This window comes from Zingiber officinale, chromosome 5A, assembly GCF_018446385.1.
Source record: "Zingiber officinale cultivar Zhangliang chromosome 5A, Zo_v1.1, whole genome shotgun sequence".
NCBI lineage: Eukaryota > Viridiplantae > Streptophyta > Magnoliopsida > Zingiberales > Zingiberaceae > Zingiber > Zingiber officinale.
This window is the reverse complement of record NC_055994.1, coordinates 27,093,524-27,115,700: the sequence shown is the minus strand read 5'-3', so window position 1 is coordinate 27,115,700 and position 22,177 is coordinate 27,093,524. Positions and strand designations below refer to the sequence as shown.

Below are 22,177 nucleotides of genomic sequence, written 5' to 3'. Positions count from 1 at the left end.
GTGCTCTCGATCTTCATTTGAGTTCACTCTATGGTCATATTGTTGTTGTCGAGACTGCTGATTTATTCCCCTCTTGATTAGTATGCTTGAGCTGGAATCTACTTCTAAACGATCCTTCAATTCTTGCACTATTGTGACCAATGATGTCATAGTTTTTTCGAATTTATCCATCCTTGTCTCGTGCTTAGCTTCAAACTCCAGAGCCCATTTGGTGTCAAGATGAGATCTTTCGGTCGTTATGTCAGAGTAGATTTTCTTCTCTTGAAGTCATGTTAAGACCATTCACTTGTTGAAGTTGCTGCGAGATACTATATGGTGATGATGAAGTGAACGTGCTCTGAAACCAAGTTGATAGGAACCCGGGGATCTATCACGTGGAAAAATCAAAAGAGAAAAATGAAAAGGGGATATGGTAATCACTTTGAAAGGATTGACCTCCAATAATCAAATACAATTGATTAATTAAAAAAATTACTTGTCCTTCAAAATGACATAATGTCTTTTTAAATAGAGATCTAAATTACATTTTCAAAAGAAAAGATCTAAATATATATATATATATATATATATATATATATATATATATATATATATATATTTATTTATTTATATTTTTTAAAAATATGTTATTAAAATTTATATAGAAAAAAAAAATCTAAAATTTACTTTAGAAAAGAAAATAAAGTCAAAAGGATTTATTTCCCCTATCAAACGGCGAGACGCCGACGTCCTGCGCGGCCAGCCGCCACACTGAGAGTTGATCCGAGAGTTTAGGGTTATCGGGATCCAACCCTAAAATTTCTTCCGGCGATTCATCTCCTTCAACCATCGCCGCCGTTCTGACCTGTCGTGATGTTGAAGTTTCTGTCGAAGGTGCGGGTGGAGTTCAATGCGCTGGACCCACGGAAGGCGGCGTGCGTGGAGATCCTGGCGCTGTGCAACGGCCGCAAGGCCAAGGAGTCCAACCCCACCTGCCAGGTCGAGCTGCAGCGCCGCACGGATGACAGCCCGCCACGGGTAGTCGTAACCTACGTCAACGGAGTCGAGGAAGTTATCGACGCCGCCGCTACTCCTGCCCAAGTCATCCGCAAGCAGATACTCGACCGGGGGCAGCTCCTAGAAACCGAGCAAATGTTCCGCGAAGCCGGAGTTGTGTGGCCCGTGCTCATCCCCGAGGAGGAGATCCACCAGTCATTCCCGGGTACTAAGGTGCGTGCTTCTTGTTGATGTTCTTTTAGGTTTCGAGCTCACATTTAATTTCCTCTCAGTCAACCATTTCTCCATCTTACCTCCATGTTTTAGGTTCTGTTTTTGTTTGTTTTTTCTTTATTTGAAAATTGAGTCGATTTATTAACTTCTTCCTCTAATATACCATTGTGTTTGAAGACCTTTCAATAGTCAACGTGGGATTATGAGACTACCGTTTTGTTTATGATGCTCAAGACTTATCTTTTGATTTTGACAATAGAAAACCAACAATGTGGATCATCAAAATGTTTTAGCCGAAACATTTTGATGGTCTTTTATTGATCAAAACAGGAATACGAGACCACTATTGTCTTTATGATGCTCCTAAGTGATGTAGCACAAGAGGAGATTGAGTGTTGGGAGGAATACTTTCAGACTTTTGGTGTTCAAAATGATAAAATAAGATTATCATTCAATTCTCTATACTCTCAGGAAAGATATAAAATATTTTAAAAAGTTATCTTGAAATATGAGGCATGCCCTTTTATTCTATATACTCTCAGGAAAGGCTTGTCATTTTTCATTATCTACAATAATATGATGATTATTTAATTAAACATAAGTTTCATGCTGGTAGTTGCTACTTGCTACAACTATTTTCTTTTTGATAATGTCAAGGATATAACAAATTACGGGTTGCTTTCATGTGATTTGGAGGTCATGGGTTTGAGTCGCGGAAACAACTTCTTGTAATGCAGGATAAGACTGCATACAATAGACTCAGTATGGTCCGATCCCTCCCCCGTATCTCACATTGACGGTAGTTTCGTGCATCGGGCTATCCAAGGATGTAGCAAATTACCCATTTTATAGTTTATGTTCTATTGAACATTAGTGAAATTGCTACTCCTTAAATCTTGTCAGCATGCTAAAGAGATGTTCTATCAATCTATTTCATTGACATGATTATGGTTTCAGGTTCTAGTGGACCCTAATTGAAGTTGTTACACCTTCTTTCAATCTTCCTAGTATTATGTCCATGGATCATGGGCTTTGTTGATTGAAGAATGAGATATACTAATGATCTATATAAATTCAGACAAAGTGCTTTGGTGCTGCTGGCCTATCCTCTTTTCTCTATGCCACGTCCCATCCTCTTTTCTCTATGCAAATCTTAGCAGAATTCAAGATTGTTGTGCCCATGGTCTTCGCTGAATGAAGAAAGAGATATTCTATCAGTCTGTATCATTGACATGGTATATCTTGCTAATCATGTTAATGATATAGCAAGTTTATCTGTTTTATGGTTTCAGGTTCTACTGGACCTGATTGAAGTTGTTCCACCTCCTCTCAATCTTCTTAGTATTATGTCCACGGACCATGGGGTTTACTGATTGATGAATGAGATATACTAACAATCTATATAAATTCAGACAAAGTGTCTTTGGTGCTTCTGGCCTATCCTCTTTTCTCTATGCTAATCTTAGCAGAATACAAGATTTTCGGCCCCATTCCTTAACTCTTTTATAATTAAAAAAGCAAGAGAACCAGACCTAGAATATAAACTATAAGCCTATAATCCATATTAATTGATCATAAGAAGAATCTGTATTATCCACAATCATTTCTTAATCCTTTTCTCGCTCATATTTCTACGTGTCCTTTCTTCACCAAGGTACCATTTCTTCTATTGGCTAGTTGAAAAGATCTGATAGATGCAATTTATGAGGATCTAATAGTTGAAAAAATGCCTTCTAGTTTTATCAGCAGAATCCATGATAATAAAAAATCATCAGAAAGAATTGTAGAATGATCAGCGAGGTTTAAAGATATCAGAGGATGAGAATTTAAAGCTATCCTTTACTTAGAAGTTAGAATGACTTCTTTTATGTGAGCAAAGCTTTAGTTAGCATGACTTCTATGTTTTGCTTGTTTTCTTAATAAATCAGAGTTAGTTTTGATAATGCAATTCCAAATTTATTTTGCTTTGGGCTTCCTGATTCTAGTTTTACTTCTTCTGTCTCACCATCTCACCACTTGAAATGCATTGTGCTTGAAAATGGTAAACTTTGCTGAAGTGATCTTCATGCTTTATGTAAGAAATAGTTTGTCTGTCAATCAAATACGAGTGGGTAATACTAACAAGTAAATTTGCAGCATTGATGAGCCAATTATTTTTGGTTCTTTAGCGAACTTTTAGAGCAACTCCGCCATGACGACCTAGTCATGGCTAGTCCTAAGACCAGATAAAGGAGGATTGCGTTAGGTTGCCAACCAACATTAAAATATGATAAATACTAAATGAATGAATCCATTAAATTATTATGCTAATACTAGGTTATTCCCCAAAAGAAACATGTTGCATGCCCCAACTGTAGCATTTTGGGAATGACCGTTACATCTCTAGAACTCGGTTGGAGTGTTAAATATGCAAGAGTTCGTGTTGCAGGTATGACTGTAACATATCGGCAAGGATTGTTACATTTTTATGAGAACTTGAGTGTAGTGTTAAATAGATAAGAGTTCTCACACCTTAGGTGGGATAAAAACGAACATTATAGGAAGACTAATAGTCTAAGATTTAAAACATGAAACATAAGAACCCTCATTGGTAAAGAAATGGAGGTACTAGATAGGATGATTAGGAGAATAATTAGTATTTTGTATGTATAAGAGACTAAATCGGTAGGCGGGAAGATAAAAATGGAAGAGAATTAAAAAAAAAATGTTTTGGTATACAAGGTTTAAAATTTCGACTCATGTCGAGGTTTCGATCCCGGACCGGAACGATACGATTTTGGTACCGTATCGTGCCGTGCCGATATAGTTTCGGTATTTTTTAAATATAAAATATATTAATTAAAAACTAAAATATTTAACATAAATATTTAAAAAATAAACAAGATAAAAAAATAATCTTTTAAAAAAGAAAAAGATATGAAAATAGATAAATAAATAAATAAAAATTTTATTATAATTTTTAAATTAAAATAAATGAAATATAAAATTAATTAGATAATTTTATTAGGGTTTAATAAAGTCTCTTTAGATTATCTCCACCATAATTAGGAGTTGATTAAAAAAATTAACCTAAGTTTAATTTAAAAAAATCTGAAAGCTGACACCACTCTCGAGCCCACACGATTTCGGTGCTGTCGCAAGGTTGCACGACCAGCCATAGCCGCGGGGATTGTATGACTCCTTCGGCGTGACCACGTTGGTCGTGTGACCTCTCTGCAGTGACCACAGGGTCGCACGATACCTCCACGGCGGCAGCGAAAGGGTTATGCGACCTCTCCGCTACTGTTGCAGGGTCAAGCGACCCCTTTGCTGTGACCATAGGGTCGCACAACACGTCGCACCTGTCGTGGGTCTGGTGCCGGGGTCGTGCCGGTGCTGGTCGTCGAGTGGAACGAGATGTTTCGCCCGTTTCGACTGTTTCGGCACGACACTTTAAACCATGATGGTATATAGGAAAGAGTAAAACAGGAAATCGAGTGGGTATTTTGTAGATAGTTCATTCAAAGATGAAGTTGCTGAAGTAGTTAGAAAGAGAATATAATTATAGCTCTCAAGATAGTAGTGACAAAAGAAGTTGTGAACGTAATTAGCATATATGCACCTTAAGTAGGATTAGATGAAGAAACTAAATTAAGATTTTGGGATTACTTAGATGAGGTATTACAAAATATTCTATCAAATGAAATGATTTTTAATAAGAGACGATTTAAATTGACATGTTGGAGTGAAAAATAAGGAATATGAGAGGGGTTATTAGTTTGGAACAAGAAATGAAAAAAGAAAACTATATTGAGTTTTATAATAACATATAATCTTATATTAGCTAATATATTTTTTAAGAAAAAAAATGCTTGATCACGTTCAAAAGTGGGAATAATCAAGGTTCTAAAATTCGTTAGGCGCTAGTCGGACGCTAGACCAGCGCATAGGTTGCCTAGGCAGGGACTAGGTGTCGCTAGTCGGGCGGTGCCGCTAGTCGGGTGCTAGACCAGCGCATAGGTTGCCTAGGCAGGGATTAGGCGCCGCTAGGCTGATTCCATAGTATTAACATAAATTATATAATAAATTACATAATAAATAAAATAAATTATCTTCAATTTACAGGTATCAAAATTAAAACAAATTACCTTTCAACTTCAATAAGTATTTTGAGTGTTGGATGAAATGAAGTTTCGAAAGGATGAGACTTTGGCTAACCTTCAATTCAACCTCTCCAAGAATCAAACAACATATTTGTCTTCAAATTGATTTCTCTAGCCTTTTAACTCTTTAATTTCTCCCAAATGTGAGCTTCTTCATTCACTCTGAAGTTACCGTTAGGGCAAACCAAAAAATCAATTTTCTTATTGGACCAAAGTTTAGGGTTTATAAAACTTAAGCCCAATAAAAAAAAATATTACATTTCAGTTTTTTTTAGCTTTAAATTTAAAAGGTTAAATTAGGTCAAATTAAAAAAATCATGGAAACCCTACACTATTTCCATGAAGCCTAGACGATTCGGCCGATTAGTCGATGCCTAGGGCCGCCTAATTCTACTTAGGCACCAAAGCCGCTTAGGCTAGCCAATTAATATATTTTTGGTGTGGTTAGCTGGCGCCTAACGCAATAACGCCTAAAGGTCACTTAAGCCGATTTTTAGAACATTGGGAATAATAAATTACAAATTGACTTTTTTATGGTTAGGAAGAGGGATAGAAAGATTTGTAAAGATTGTAAGGTCATACTTAAAGAAAGTTTAACGGGCCAACATAGGTTAGTAGTATTGAATATATACTTTAATCATAGTATTAATAGAAGGAAAATATATACGACTCCTAGAATTAAGTGGTGGAAGTTAAATGATGAGAAACAAAACATAGGAGAAGGTAGAAGTATAAACATTAGGTGAAATATACTGACTCTAATACGATATGGGATAAGATGATATCAAAGTTGAAAATAGTAGCCAAGAGTGTACTCGGTGAGTCAAAAGGACATACATCACTAAGTTAAGAATCTTGTGGTAGAATGAGTAAGTATAGGAAAAAGTGAAGAAAAAACGAATAGCGTATAAAGAATTATATATTTGTAAGAACGAGGAAAACTTAAAAAAATATATAATAGTCAAGAAAGAGGCTAAGAAAATAGTGAATGAAGTAAAAAATGAAACTTTTGAACGATTTTATCAAAATTTATATACAAAAGAAGGGGAAAGAGATATTTATAAAATAGCTGAAATAAGAGAAGAAAATAAGAGATCTTAGCCAAATAAGATGTATTAAAGATAAATGCAATAAGGTACTTTGGCAATTTGATGTATTAAATGATGGAGAAATAAAAAAGCAATGGAAAATATATTTCCATCAACTTTTTAATAAAAGTTTAGGTGACCAACTTAACTTAGGCAATTTAAGTTGGTCAAATGAGTATAGAAATTTAAGTTTTTATTGTAGAATTTAAACATCTAGAACAAGTTTTAAGAGGGATGCAAAATGGAAAAACCATGAGACCAGATGATATCTTAATAGAGGTAAAGTGCTTAGGGAAATAATGTATTGAATGACTTATAAAATTATTGAAAAAAAATGCCTAATTAATGGAAGGTTAGTAATCTAGTTATCTTATATAAGAACAAAGGAGACGTAAAACTATAGGGGTATTAAACTGAGTCATACCATCAAACTTTGAGTAAGAGTAATAGAAAAAAAGATTTAAGGAAGGAGTCCACAGTAATCAAAAATCAATTTGGGTTCATGCTTGGAAGATCAATAATAAAACTTATGCATTTTCTCAGACAACTAATTGAAAAGTATTGATGGTAAAAGTAAGCTCTACACATGATATTACTTAGAAAAAAATTTATGATAGGATCTTAAGAGAAATTATATGGAGAATTCTAAAAAGAGAGGTGTTAGCATAATATCTATTGAACTAATTAAGGATATGTATGAGGATGTAATGACTTAAAGGTATTTGGAGGATTAATTGAAGTATTTTTAATAAGGATCTCTATTTTTTTACACTAATAATTGACGAACTACTAGACACATTCAAGATAATGTACCATGATGCATGTTATTTGCAGATGATATTATTTTGATAGACAAGACAAGTGAAAGAGTAAATGCTAAACTAGAATTTTGACGAAAACATTAATGTTTTAGGCCTAGTAGAATCAAGATATAATATATGAAATTTAAGTTTAGCAATATTAGAAGTAATGAGACATTTGTTAAGATAGGAGATGACAAGCTGCCTGATACTGAGAGCTTTATATATTTAGGATCATTTTTGTAAAATGATGAAGAAATTGACAGAGATGTTTTACATAGAATATAAGCATGATGGTTGAAATGAAGGTTACCGTCGGGTGTTTTATATGATCATAAAGTACTTCTATAACTTAAAGGGAAGTTCTATAAAACGACATACATACAATGCTATATGACTCTAAATGTTGGGCTATGACTTTTAAATGAGCAGAAGATGAAAGTTGTAGAGATGAGGATGTTAAGGTGAATATGTAGACATATGAGGATGGATAGAATAAGGAATGAGAGCATTTTAGAGAAAGTCGGAGTTGTATTTATTGAGGAAAAACTTTGAGAGATACCTTTAAAATGGTATGGACATGCACTTAGACTGTCAATAAATGTCCCAGTTACGTGATGTGAAATTATGACAAATATGCACATCAAATGAAAGAGAGGAATGTCAAAAAAAAAAGACTTGATTAGTAATAATAAAACAAGATAAAATTTACAATGATGTATAAAGATCCATATAGCTGATTGCACCTAGTGGATTAAGACTTAGTTGGTTTTGTAGAGAACTTTTAGAGCAAGTTCTGCCAAAAATCAACAACTTGACCACCCATTTTTACTTAGTGATTTTTTTTAATCTCCTAGTTGAATTGTGCAACATTTCTTTTTCCTTTTTTTTTTTATCAAAGGCATTGAAAAACAAGAGCAAAGTGATTGACGCAGCTATGAAACCCAATTTAAGAGAAATAATCAGCCATGTATTCGCATCTTTTATCAGCAACCCTATATGTCACCATCTCTTTGTTATATTGTCTATTTGTTGATAACTGCATAAACAACATTTAGCTTGGTAATGACATTCTGAGCTTTTTACATTTGCATACAGATACATTGGTTTCTTTTACAAGTCTCTAGAACATAGTTAAACATAGATTATTCCGTTAAAACACAAATCATATTACTAAGATCAAGAATATTTTTTGATGGGTTTATATCATCTGTTATCCATCTTCTGCTTTGTTTCATTCATTGAGGTTCCATTGCATTCTTTTCTAATTAGATTGTTAGCCCTGTTAATGTAAGATATTCATTCTTCTACAGCCAAAGAAAGCTGAAGATAAGAACCAGTGACATTGGCACTCGATCCAGGTTTTCTAGAGACTTCTTTTTGGATGAAAAATATTTTCCAGAAACTAATTTTCACCCATATTTGTGTTTCGAGATGCAGTTTGGAGTTGCTCTCCAATATCAAAGTAAGTTTGTGATCCTTGATTTTTCACTTGTGACATTTCTTAGTAAGCTTTGCTTGTTTACGAATCCAGTAGTCTAAATCGTTCTATTATACCAGGAGATGACTGGATTTTGGTTTGGTTGTTAAAAAACATGTCATTTCCTCCCGTGGTGTAGTCAGGATTTTAGTGCAAGAGGGTTGATTTTTAAAATTTAATGTAGATCAATTTCAAAATCTAAATTTTGAATTTAAGTAGCTGAAAACGAACATAAATTTAAAAATTTATATTTTAACCTTTGATTTTATTTGAAATGACTATCTGTCATTTATATTATATTTGAGAATATTCTTTCTTAGTCCAGAATCACTAGCTTGTTCATTCAAATCAACAATAAGAAATGGTGAAGGTAGATGAGGAGGAGGTGTGGAGGCGGCGATGCCTTTTGAAGTAAATTTCTCTTTTTTTTTTTTTCAAAAAAAATATTTTAATATTATTGTTTTGTTTAATTTATCATTAGTATAATATTTTAAAAATATAATCACCTAATTAATGACTATCTTTTCCTAATAATTCAAAAATAAATAGTAAATAAAATGGATAGCAAACAAAAAGTATAAATACATAAAAAAAATTAACACTATATTTTTTAACACTTATATTCATAATCAAAATAGATCGAGCAAAGAATTTTATCTCAATTAAAAGATATTTGTCGTGGAGTGTTGACAAAATGACGTTGGCAGTGTTGGCAATAATCTCTATTTAACCGATGATCTCCAAGCTGAATTGCAAAATGAGGAATAGGTGATTTTGAATTGGAACAACCAAAGGCCCCAACTAAATTTTCACTTCTATTTTGAGTCTTCCCAAGGTATGTGAGGGCAGATTTGTACAGGTTGATACATATCCTATTCAAAAATTTTACCTTAAATTTTAGATAGGGTAGCTAAAAAATCTTTGTATCAGTTACTCTATTTATTCCTTAAATTATGCATTTATGAATAGTACTTTTCTAAATTTAGGGAATGGATTCCCTAAACATTACAGAGGAGAGAGAAGAAATAGGGAAGCTGATATATTATGACAAAAGGCGAATACGCTCGCCCCCAGCGTTCCTGTCAACCCATCCCAAGGTCAACACGGAAGAAGTAAATCATGGGCGCTACTAGCCTTTGGAATAATGACTAGCACAGTAGCACATATGATATATTGAAAAGTGGATATCCAAATTTAATAAAGTAATTTTTTTATTTTAAATTATACATTTTGGATAGGGAAATTGGTGTGGATGCTCTAAAAAAAATTGGAGATGACAGGTCTTGCTTCTTGCCTTGGAGAACAAGAGCATCATATCGTATTTGAACTAGATTCTAGTTGAAAACTCGAGCAGTAACTCACTCATGCTACCTTTGACAAGATCCCCTACTTCAGACACTAGACAATTTTCTAGGCATCTGTAATGAGAATGAAGAAGTATGGTGATACGTGATTACCTTATCTGATGCTTTTGCCACAAAAAATCAATTTCCAGTAACATTATCTGGAAGCTGCCTACCTAGTTGGCCAAGAATTTGTGAGATCTAAGAAATCCATAACGTATGATGATCATTTAGTTGAAGAACATGAAAAGGAGCATTCCAATTTACATTTTCACTAATTATTTTCATAGTTCAGCTTAATTGTAACAAGCTTCCTTCTTTTTACATCTGTGGCACACGCAAAATTGTTCTGGCCCTTCTGCCCTTAACGGAAGCAAACTGACAGTCACTCGGGAACAAAGAGTAATTTTTCGTAAATAGTCAGTTGCTCCAAAGAATTAGACCTAAACTCAGACAGATGAGTTGCCCATTCAACCTTGGAAATGAGGGAGATGCATAGCTTAAATGATCAAATTCTGCTTCCCTGCTATGAGAAGAAGAAGAAAAAATAAATAACTAAAAACATAGAAGGTCTGGTTTGATGCATTACCAGGAGGCCAATAAGAATTTGTTCAGCCTTGGGCTTTAAGCTTAAGAGCTTAGTGGAATACACGATTTCAAGTTTGGTGAAAAGGAGCAAAGCAGAGTTCCTCTTCCTTCAGGATTTGGTGACTGAAAGCAGGATGCTATTGAGATCTCATGATATTCCTAAAGTGAACTGTAAAAACTTGAGCTCCATTGGCAAATGAGAGGTCCTCCAATGCAGCCTCCGTGGCCGCACTGGTTGCTAGGTGACAGAAGATGGAAGTTGCAGGAGAAATTGTCAATTTAAACTATCTCTTCTACATCGCCAATAGTTGACTTGGCTCAAGTGGTCACGAGTCAAATGACCCTTCCCTAACATTTGAAAGTGGGTCCAGGTAACCATGCTGCTAGCTTTTTGGTCGCCATTTGAGGAGAGGAAGAATGAGGACTGCATGACAATATAGATCGAGGAGAATCGGAATGGCTGTCATAACCCGACACCACGATGTTGGTGTGGCTATGGAAAGGAGGAGGCTCCTCGGAGTGATGGGGAATTGGTAAAGCAGATGCTGAAAAGAGGTAGCAACCCCTGTAAATTGAACCTCAATTGTCAGGTGGAGCAGAGTTAGGAAACCAATCACCCTGAAACTGTCCCTTATGCCATCAATTGCCCAGGTAGTAATCATATTGTGGCAAAAGATGAAACGCTCGTCCCCAGCGCCTCCGTCAGACCCGACCTAAGGCCATCATGAGGGAGGTAAATCGTAGCATCCGAGTGAGCATGTGACGGACAGGGTGTAAAATGAGGATAGAGGATTTATTCCCCAGCTATCCCGAGGATCGATCCTGCGATCTCATTGTGACAACACCTGTCACATATCAACTCGTATGACCTACGGGGTCACCCAGGTAGCAACCAAGCAACCATGGAAGCTGCTGAACTTACCATAGGCTTCACTTCCTAGGTGAATCTTGAAAAATAAATTCTATAAATACTGTTGGTTCTTTCACTTTGCTTGTGTACTTCTGATAGAATTAGATGGAAGGTTCTCATTTTATATGAGATTTATTTATTTATTTTCATTTTTGTTCGTTTCTGACCAATTTGGCAAAAATAGACGTAGGAATGGATGAGTTAAAACCCTCACTTGCTATCATCTTCCAATTAAAGCAAGGGAAGTTAATCATTTTATATAGTTTTTTTCATTTTATTTCTCTTATCTTCATCCAAGTAAGTATTTAATAAAGACAACTGATTACTGTTAAGGTTGGATTTACTTGCTTGGAAAATTAAGAAAGGGTTTGGGTGAGAGAATGAAAAACTCACAAAATTACAAGTAGAGAATTTCATCACTTGTGTATATTTTTATATTTCTTTCCCTCCGTCTCTATCTTTCCATACGTTTGTACAAGTTCATTGTAAAGCTTGTTTAGTCTTTCAATTCCTTTCAACGTTTCATCCTTCTTTCGTGAAGGATCATGTACAAGTAAATGCATTGTAGAGCTTGTTTTCTTTCATTTTGATTTAATTAAATGGCTGTTGTCATTTTGAATATTTTTAATTGTTTCTTAGTCTTATTTTTTTTCCCCTTCTTGTTTCTCTAAGATCTAAGTGCATGTTTACATTTAAGCAATAGATGATGCTTTAGCTTGAATCATTGTCACTCTGACTCACAATCCTCTGTATGTTCTTGTGGCAGGGATTTGACAAACATATAAAAGGGTTTCAGAAGCAAGATGCTTTTGCTTGTCATTTACAGTCATTCATCCAATAATGCTACATTTGCACTAATTTTATCGAGTTGTGCACTGTATCTTTTACATGTTTTAGGTGGATCAAACTGCTCTGTTGGATCATTTCTACTGTATGTAGATGAATGAATTTTGCACAATAAATATATAACTGAACCATGGAAAATATGAAGAAGGCGAAAACAAAAAAATTTGATAAAAGACGAATCTATGAGTTTTACATGATTCAATAAACTTATTTAATTTACAATTGAAGGAAGCGATGTTTGTTATATTACGAAAATTGTGAACATGAAATGATTTTTATCTTTTTTTTTTGTAGCAATATAATGACTTAAGGATAGTACCAAGAAAGATTGAGCATATAAATTAGAAAAATCAGAAAATACACATTCGCCTTAACTTGTTGGAGTGTTCATGGAATTAGTAAGAAAATTGTCAAATTGATGTACCGAAATTTTCAAATCGTTGCTAAGCATTTTGCTATCACTTTTCCTAATTGGCGCTAACCTAAATAATATCGAACTATTTATGCATTCGGATTTATGTATTGAATTATATGTGATGGCAAAAAGTGAAGTCTTTTAGGAGAGGGTTTTAGAAAAATAATAAATTTATTCAACCTAATTGAGCGATGTTTAAGGTGACGTTTGGTTTATGGATTTAGGAATGAGGGAATGAATTCATTCTCAAATTTTATGTTTAGTTGATGGGAATGGAATCAAGATTTTGGAATGAAACCCAAAAACTTGGGTATGGATGAAACTCACTCTCTCCCTTGGGTTTTGATGGAATAGGAATGTGAATTAAGTTTTAGATAAAAATACCCTTAATATATTTGTACATTTTTTTAAAATTTCACACTCTCTCTCCTTGTTCTCTCTCATCATATTTTCTCTCTCCTTATTTTATCATCACACTTTCTCTCTCAACATACATTCTCTCTCATCACATATTCTCTACCATTTTCTTTATATTCTCTTCCATCATATACTCTCTCTCCTCATTTTCTCTTTCTTCATTCTCTTCCATCACACTTTCTCCTTAGTTTTTCATCATACTTTCTCTCTCCTCAATTTTTCTTAGCATACTCTCTCTCCTCATTTCTCTCATTATACTTTCTCTCTCTTCATTCTCTCTCATCATACTTTCTCTCTTCCCAGTCTCTCATTTTCTCTCATCACATATTCTCTTTTCATTTTTTCCCATCACTCTTTCTCTCTCAACCCACTTTCTCTCTGATCATACTTTCTCTCTCCTCACTTTTTCATTTTCTCTCATAATACTTTCTCTCTTTATTTTTTCCATCACTTTTTCTCACTCATCATACTTTCTCTCTCCTCAGTCTCTCATTTTCTCTCATCACACTTTTTCTCTTTTTATTTTTTCCCATCACTCTTTCTCTCTCAACCCACTTCTCTCTCATCGTACTTTCTCTCTCCTTACTATTCATTTTCTCTCATAATACTTTCTTTTTCTTCATTTTTTTCCATCACTCTTTCTCTCTCAGCACACTTTCTCTCTCATCATACCTTTTCTCTTCTCAATCTCTCCTATTATGCATTCTCTCCTCATTTTCTCTCATCATACTTTCTCTCTCTTAATTTTTTCCAACACACTTTCTCTCTCATCACACTTTCTCTCATCATATATTTCTTTCACATTCAACTTTCTCTCCCATCTATTTTTTTTTTATTTTCCTGTAAGGATAAAAAAGGAAATTAGGTTCATTCCGATTGAAAATATTTAACTAACTAAACATCATTTTTAAGAATGATACCCAAGCTCGTACTCATTCTCATTCCATAATACTATGATACCTATTCCCATTCCAATTCCTAGGAGAGAACCAAATGCCCCCTAAGTTTTATTTAAGGTTTTAATCATGTTAAAATTTTAGTTATTCTTTTAAATTTAATGAAGTTTCGAACTTACGTATTTATTTAGTGTAATTAATTAAGTGAAGTTATATTTTTTATTTTTATTTTTATTTTTATTTTAATATGATTTAATTTATTTTTATTTTATTTTATTTTAATTTATTTTAAATTTAATTTAATTTAATTTTAATATTTTTAATCATCTTACCCGGACTAATTGTTTAACTAAGGTATTTTATAATTCTGTGAGATTAATTAAGTTTAATTTTAATTTTAATTTTATGTTTAAGTTTAATTTTAATTTAAAATTTTAATTTAGTTTTAATTTTAAATTTTAACTTTAAGTTAAATTTTTTATTTTAATTTTAAATTTAGTTTTAATTTTTTTAATGTTAAGGTTAATTTTAATTTTAATTTTAAATTAGATTTGGTTGAATTTGAGTTTTATTGATTTAATAATCTCACCTAGTCTAAGGTTTCAAACAAGGGTATTCTTATAGTTTTATGAAATGAATTGGTTGAGTTTTTATTTAAAGATAGTTTAACTTTAATGATTTTTTAATTATCATAAAATTAATTATGAGTTTTTGAAATTAGATCTAAATTTAAATTCAGAAATTAGAAACTTTAATCGATTTGGCATTATGCCCAATCGATTAAGACATGGTATAATTGATTGGAAGCCAACTTTAATCAATTAAGATATGCATAAATCAGAGTTAGTTCCATAGTATAAAAAAATATCTCTAGAATACAAAATTAGCATAGTAGTATGATGCATGAGTAAGAAAATACATCAAACATGTCTTGATCTCAATTTTCAAACTTCTTGTTTTCTTCAGTTGGATCAGCGACATATGGTTTGTTTCTTCCCAGAACACGACCTCACCATCGCTCCACTCCAATTGCTTACCTCAACTTACATGCCAAACACTGGGTCATCCCGACATGTTTGGACTTTACTGCTTAACATCAGATCGGCTCACCGGGGCTTCCTCTCAATATCGGGTCCTCTAGACCTATCGAGCTTCACCATCAAGTGTCAGGTCCTCTCGACCTACTTAGACTTCCTGCCTGGCTTCCATGATTTGCTAAGTCTTTTCTACCTAGTTGCGACTAGGGCTTTCCCAGTTGAGTAAATAGCCTGCACACTTAGTCAATTGATTAGATTACAACAAGCTTTAACTTGAACTTTTAACAATATCAAAACTCAAGTTTGATTCTGGTACACCTTACACCAACACTTGGTTCATCATCATCCTCTGGAGTCACAATCAGAATCTCATTCCTAATCAGAAAACGACAACAAAGTATATTTCCCTGACCACTCGTACAAGGAGAGAGCCTTCCCGCCTTTAGATGGACAACTTCTAGTAGGACCAAGATCCATAACCAAGTCTTGAATCCCACTACTGGGCTTGACTGTACCATTAGGCTCATCCATCTCATAGAAGGTGTAGTCTTGATCGATTTCTCTTCTCTTAAGAAAATCATTCTTGAGAAACATGACATCACAAAATTGAATCTCAGTTATTGTGTCGTTCGTATGTTCTCTTAGAAACACATATCCTTTGGAGTGTTCTGAGTATCTGATGAAGATACACTTCTTTCCTCGCAAGCCTAATTTACCGTCCTAGTGCGAGGAATCTCTAACATACGCAGCACAACCCTATGACCTAAGATGGCTAAGGATAGGCTACCTCCTTGTTCAAAGTTCATATAGGGTGCTAACCATGGACTTTGTTGGGACACGATTAAGGACATAGATTGTAGTTAATAATGCATCCCCTCAATGAGAGATCGGTAAATTTTCCTGCGCCATCATGGGTCTTACTATCTCCAATAGAGTCCTATTCCTTCTCTCGACGACTCTATTTTACTGAGAAGTAGTAGGAATAGTCAGCTGTCTTGTAATACATTTTTCAAGCAGAGTTCTTTGAGCTACCTAGATAGATACTCGCACCCCCCGATCGGTTCTTAAAGTTTTCACTCTCATGTCTAGTTGATTTTCTACCTCGCTAATAAACTTTCTAAAGCACTCTAGTGCATCAGACTTGTACGAGATTAGGTAAACATAACCAAAACGTGTGAAATCGTCTATAAACGTAATAAAATATGTGGCTCCGTTTCGAGCTCTCACATTCATGGATCCGTAAATATTATAATGAATCAACTGTAATGGAGTCCCAACCCTCATTGCTTTTCTAAATGGTATCCTCGTAGTTTTTCCTGCTAGACAAAACTTACATATAAGGGTAATTCGACCTTGGTTAGCTGGCTTAATGCACCATATGCTGCTAACCGACACATCCTCTCTTGCCCTATATGACTAAATCTGCTATGCCAAACATTCACATCATCCACTACACTATCAAATGTAAATGCAATGATAGATGTAGGATAAAGCTCATGAAAAGAAATTAAGTTTAGTGCATATAGTTTCTCATGGACTAAATCAGAACATATTAAAGCACTATCATACGATATGGAAATCTTAGAGTTTCCAATTACAATACAATATCCTAATTGGTGTAGACTACAAACATAAACAAGATTCTGTATTATTTTTAGAGCATATAACACGTCATGGAGATACAGGACTTGATTACTTTATAGCAATAGCTTACAAGTGACAATTCCTCTGACCTCCACAAATGTCCCATTCCCCACATATAGTCTTCTCGCATTTGGGATTAAACGACAAAATTTCACATGTGCACTCCTATCATAAACTACATGGTCTGTGACTCCTAAGTCTACAATCCATAAAGGAGATGAATTAACGAACATCACACTAGATGACATATAACTCATCATGTAAAGAAGAAGGATATACCTTTTGCTCGCTATACTCATGTGCAAAATACCTGTCTTACCACATACGTAGCATCGGACATTGTTCTTTACGAGCTCCTTCTTCTTTCCTTTTTGTTCCTGTCATTTTTTGCTGGTCTTTACTGTTGGTTAGTCCTAGGAAAATCGTACCGGCTCCACTGTACAAAAATTTTATACAAGTGTCGAACCTTTCCTTAAATAACCTATTGTATTATTTAGAAGTTAAATTAGGAATCGCAGACGGAACTTAACATCATTGATTCCAAATTTAACTTATCTGTTCTTAATGGTTTAGATTTGAATCGCAAGCGGAACTTAACACTATTGATTCAAATCCACCTATGTTATTAATTCCATTAAATATTAATTTCCAAAATTGACTTCCAGGACTGCATGGCGAGGTACATGGCCTTCTTGGATATGAGAGCAACCACCACCGCCTAAACAAAGCCTTTTAAGGAAAGTTAATATTTAATTTCCTTAAATAACTCTAGGTTAACCAAAAAGAACAATCGAATCACAAATTCAAAAAATAAAAGAAAAGAAACACAACTTCGAAACAAATCCAAAAACTCTAGAATCATATGTCTCTTGTGTTTGGTATTTCCAAAAATAACTATACAAAGAAAACTAATATGATGCGGAAAATAATTACTAGTTATACCTTTCTTTGTAAGCAAATAACCTCTTGATTTTCTACCGTATTCCTCTTCTTATTCCGGGCGTTGTGTGGACAACGATCTACCGAGATGAGAATCCACCTAAGCCACCTTCTTCTCCAAGTAAGATTCGGCCACCACAAAGACTCCATGAAAGGATGAGGTTCGACCACCACCAAGCTCCAAGGGATGCTAGGAAACAAAGTCTTCTTCTTCTTCTTCCTCAAGTAAAATCCGGCCACCAACCAAACTCCTAGAGAAGTTGCCGCCGGCCACAAGAAGAAGAGAAGAGGGAGAAGCTAGAGTCGGCCACCAAGGAGAAAAAGAGAGGAAGAATAGAATAGAGTTATTCGCCATGAAGGCACCTCTATCCCTTTTTTTATAATCCTTGGTCTTGGCAAATAAGAAAATTTAAATAAAAAACTTTCTTAATTCTTTTGCCATGAAAAGGAAAATTTATAAAAATAATTTTCTCTTCTCACAATACATAGTCGACCACATTAAAGATATAAACAAGGAGAGTTTTAATTAATTAAAACTTCCTAATTTGTCTCCGGAAATTTATAAAAAATTTCTCCAATAATTTTTCCCTTCATGGTGGTTTATAAAAAGGAAATTTTATAAATTAAAAACTTTTTTTAAAACATGCGGATAATTTTCAAAAAGGAAAGTTATCTCTAAAAATTAAAATCTCCTTTCAATCTACAAATAAGGAAAGATATTAAATTTTTTCTTAATCTTTTGTAGAAACTTATAAAAGAGATATTTAATTTTTAAACTCTCTTTTAAATCATGAACATGGTTAAAAAGGAAAGTTTTCTTAAAATTTAAATCCACCTTTCAATCTACAAATAATGAAAGATTTCAAATCTTTTCTTAATCTTTTGTAGAAAGCTATAAAAGGAAAGATTTAAATTTCAAACTTTATTTTAAAACCATGATATCTACATAAGAAATAATTTTAATAAAAATCCCTTTTTATTTTCTAGTGGTCGGCCACCAAAGCTTAGGACCCAAGCTTTGGCCGCCCCTAGCTTTGGCTCCAAGCTAGCTTGACCAGCCACCTTAAGTGGGTAGAAAGGTGGGTATAAATCTCTATATACAAGAGGCTACGATAGGGACCGAGAGGAGGAATTGGTTTTGGTCTCCCGATGAAATTAAACTTCTCGTGTTCGCCCGAACACACAACTTAATTTCATCAATAATAATTCATACCACTAAAGAATTATTATTGAACTACCGTACCAATCCCAAATTATATTTTGGGATCCTTCTTATTATGAGTGTGTTAGTCTCCCTGTGTTTAAGATAATGAATGCCCACTAATTAAATGAGTTACTGACAACTCACTTAATTAATATCTTGTCCAAGAGTAGTACCACTCAACCTTATCGTCATGTTGGACTAAGTCCACCTGCAGGGTTTAACATGACAATCCTTATAAGCTCCTCTTGGAGTCATTCTCAATCTAGATTACTAGGACACAGTTTCCTTCTATAATCAATAACACACACTATAAGTAATACCATTTCCCAACTTATCGACTTTATTGATTTATCGAGCTAAATCTCACCCATTGATAAGTCAAAGAAATAAATACTAAATATATGTGCTTGTTATTATATTAGGATTAAGAGCACACACTTTCATAATAACTAAAGTCTAGTTCTTTTATCAAGTCAGTATAAAAAGAACTTACCTTAAATGATCCTACTCAATACACTTAGAGTGTACTAGTGTAATTTATTAGTCAAGATAAACTAATACCTAATTACACTACAACTATTTCGATGGTTTGTTCCTTTCCATCTTAGTCGCGAGCAACTGTTTATAATTTATAAAGAACCGATAACATGATCTTCTGTGTGTGACACCACATACCATGTTGTCTACTATATAAATTAATTGAACAAATTACATTTAACAAATAAATGTATATATTTGACCATTGTGATTCTTTATTTTTAAATAAATATTTATATAAAAGCTAGGCTTTTAGTATACACTCTAACATTTACAAATGACTTGTTCTGCTACGACCTTTGGTATTCTTCTTATGCTTGCGCCACTTGCGCTTTGTACCATGGGAGCCCTTACATGTCTTCACAAAATGAGCATAACTTGAAGCAGACTTGGTCACCTCCTAATGCTCCTCCTCGAGCTCATAATGCCTACTCACATCCATGAAAGTACAGATACTTTTAGTATGTGTGAGATAGGTCTTAACAGTATCCTAGGAGTCAGACAAGATTACATCACTCCTAATACTTGAATCTCATTTGACATAGGATACCTCATATTCTTCAAAGAGACAATCATGCTCAACATATGTATTAAATGCTGCTTCACAGTATGATCAGACCTTTTCTTGTGAGTTATGAACTTATAGGTCAACATCATCATCTTAGGAGCTAAGGGGGTGCCATAATGCTCTTTAAGAGCATTCTAGACTGACACGGCAGTAGGATACTACTCATAAATCAAGATTATTTCATTGTACATGCTACTGAGAAGAATTATATATCCTAGTTTGGCCATCCATCTTGTTCCAAGCACGATATACCTCTTGATCCCATCTTGCCTGTGTTATGGTACCTCCCTGGGGTCCATCATATAGTGCCTAAGAATCTCCCCGAGTTCTTGTTCCTCGAAAATAAACTAAACCCTCCAGTGCCAAATTTTATAGTTGTCACTGTTCAACTTGTCTCCCTTCACGAGATCCAATATGACATTATTTGTTGTAGCCATATCTCTATTACATAGAATAGAGATACGTTAGTTACATTTGATGCTTAATATATCAACTTTGTATATCCTACAAATCATCTTAATTCAAATGACTCAAATATAAATTCCAAGACGAGAGTATGAGTCAACAGACGTCATACACTATAATTTGAAATCACCTCTCATCATTCGAATTAAGATGTTGTACACAAGTAGTTACGTCATACTCTCAAGGCTAACCTACGTGCTGCTGTGAGTCCACACATAGCCAAACACCGACAACGTTATATCACATGTCTCAGAGTTTGACCTCCTTTGTCTTACCCAGAGACACTCAGTTTAAGATAAGGTCAAGTGGTTGTCTCCCACTCTGAGCTATAAACCGAGTGTAATTCAGACAAGTCCGAGCAATGCAGCACCATAATTCAGACAAGTCCGAGCAATGCTGATCACTTCTGCATGCCGAGCACTACAGACCTTTGCTCCCAAGAATCACACTCGGGTGTCGAGAACCCAGCACCATAGTTCTTCCTAAGTACTGCGACTTAGTCGCGTTCCTGAGCACCTGCGCTGAAAGCACGGTTGAGATTTTTTTTACATGCAATTGAACACGCGGGCTGAGCATTTCTTCTTGGGCTCCCTGAACATCTTTACGTGCCCGAGCATCCTAAAAAAACTCTGTGCAAGCTATTTTCAGTTGGGTTCATGAGTTTCTCACTCGTGAATTTGTTGATCACTTGGTCAATGAAGTGCATCAAACAAATTTGGCTCTGATACCAATGTCGGATATTGATAAAAGTAAAACACATAATTTACTTCTACTTTGTGGAAATTAAATTTGTACCTTGGTTGGTGATGAACTAATCTCCGACACTCCAAACCTTCAGAATTGTTGTAAACTCGAGCCACAGACTGCCCGAAGTCGATATGATAATCACGTATCTCGAACTATCAACGTTATGTCACAACGCTTTAACCCTTAACCTGGTGATGTGTGACGATAGCCTTTTTTTATTATTCTCAATAAGATAGAGACTACAACTCTCTTCTTTCTTAGACTCTTCCTCCTTCTTTTTCTCTCACTCACACTTCACATAAGAAATATGAATTTATAAGCTAAGATAAGAATATGGATAGTCATTCTATTAGGGGTTACTAACATAGAGACATTTATGTTAGTGGAGTCATGAGATGGAGTTACTAACATTCATTTATGTTAGTGGAGTCATGAGATGGAGTTATTAACATTCAATTATGTTAGTAGAGTCATGAGATGAAGCTACTAATATTCACTTATGTTAGTTGAGTCATTTATGTTAATAGTGTCATGAGATAACCCCATTATCCCTTTTAAATGCCCCATAATGGGCATACATTACTAATACCATATAAATGCTCCATAGTGAACAAAAGTTACTAATAAGATCTAATCTATCGGTTAACTAGTTCATAGGACTGGTATATCAATCCTCTATCTGACCAATGCCTTTCTACTACCTTAGCATCCTAACTTCAATCCACGTTCACGTCAACCTCGCAAGGCTTATGCTTGACTGTTCCTCATGCGTTGGCACACCAATCTTTATCCTTTGTCACATTAGCACACCGAGAGTTATCCTTTTCCATGTCAATTATCTGAGACTTATCCTCATCCATATCGGATGTCACGTCAGCATAACGTACATCTCAGCTGTTAGT

At 34.5% G+C, this 22,177-nt stretch overlaps 1 protein-coding gene across 3 annotated transcripts; it reads left to right on the top strand.

Moving 5' to 3' along the window:
• The first annotated feature begins 685 nt into the window (after window positions 1-685).
• Window positions 686-8,848, top strand: LOC121982716. 3 transcript variants are annotated; one of them, XM_042535819.1, is made up of 4 exons: window positions 686-1,209; window positions 8,553-8,600; window positions 8,680-8,704; window positions 8,800-8,848. In XM_042535819.1, exons 1-2 carry the CDS (start codon window positions 853-855, stop codon window positions 8,580-8,582), a joined length of 387 nt encoding a protein of 128 aa, XP_042391753.1. In that variant the 5' UTR covers window positions 686-852; the 3' UTR covers window positions 8,583-8,600; window positions 8,680-8,704; window positions 8,800-8,848. The 3 variants fall into 3 exon arrangements, with proteins under 3 accessions (XP_042391753.1, XP_042391752.1, XP_042391751.1); XM_042535818.1 differs by lacking the exon at window positions 8,800-8,848 and having other exon boundaries at window positions 8,680-8,768; XM_042535817.1 differs by lacking the exon at window positions 8,800-8,848 and having other exon boundaries at window positions 687-1,209; window positions 8,553-8,768.
• Window positions 8,849-22,177: the final 13,329 nt, after the last annotated feature.

Excerpts from the sequence above, each read along its gene's own strand:
- LOC121982716 (XM_042535819.1), top strand. The coding sequence starts at position 853 with ATGTTGAAGTTTCTGTCGAAGGTGCGGGTGGAGTTCAATGCGCTGGAC. Across the intron at positions 1,210-8,552 it reads AGTCATTCCCGGGTACTAAG|CCAAAGAAAGCTGAAGATAA; the intron begins GTGCGTGCTTCT and ends ATTCTTCTACAG.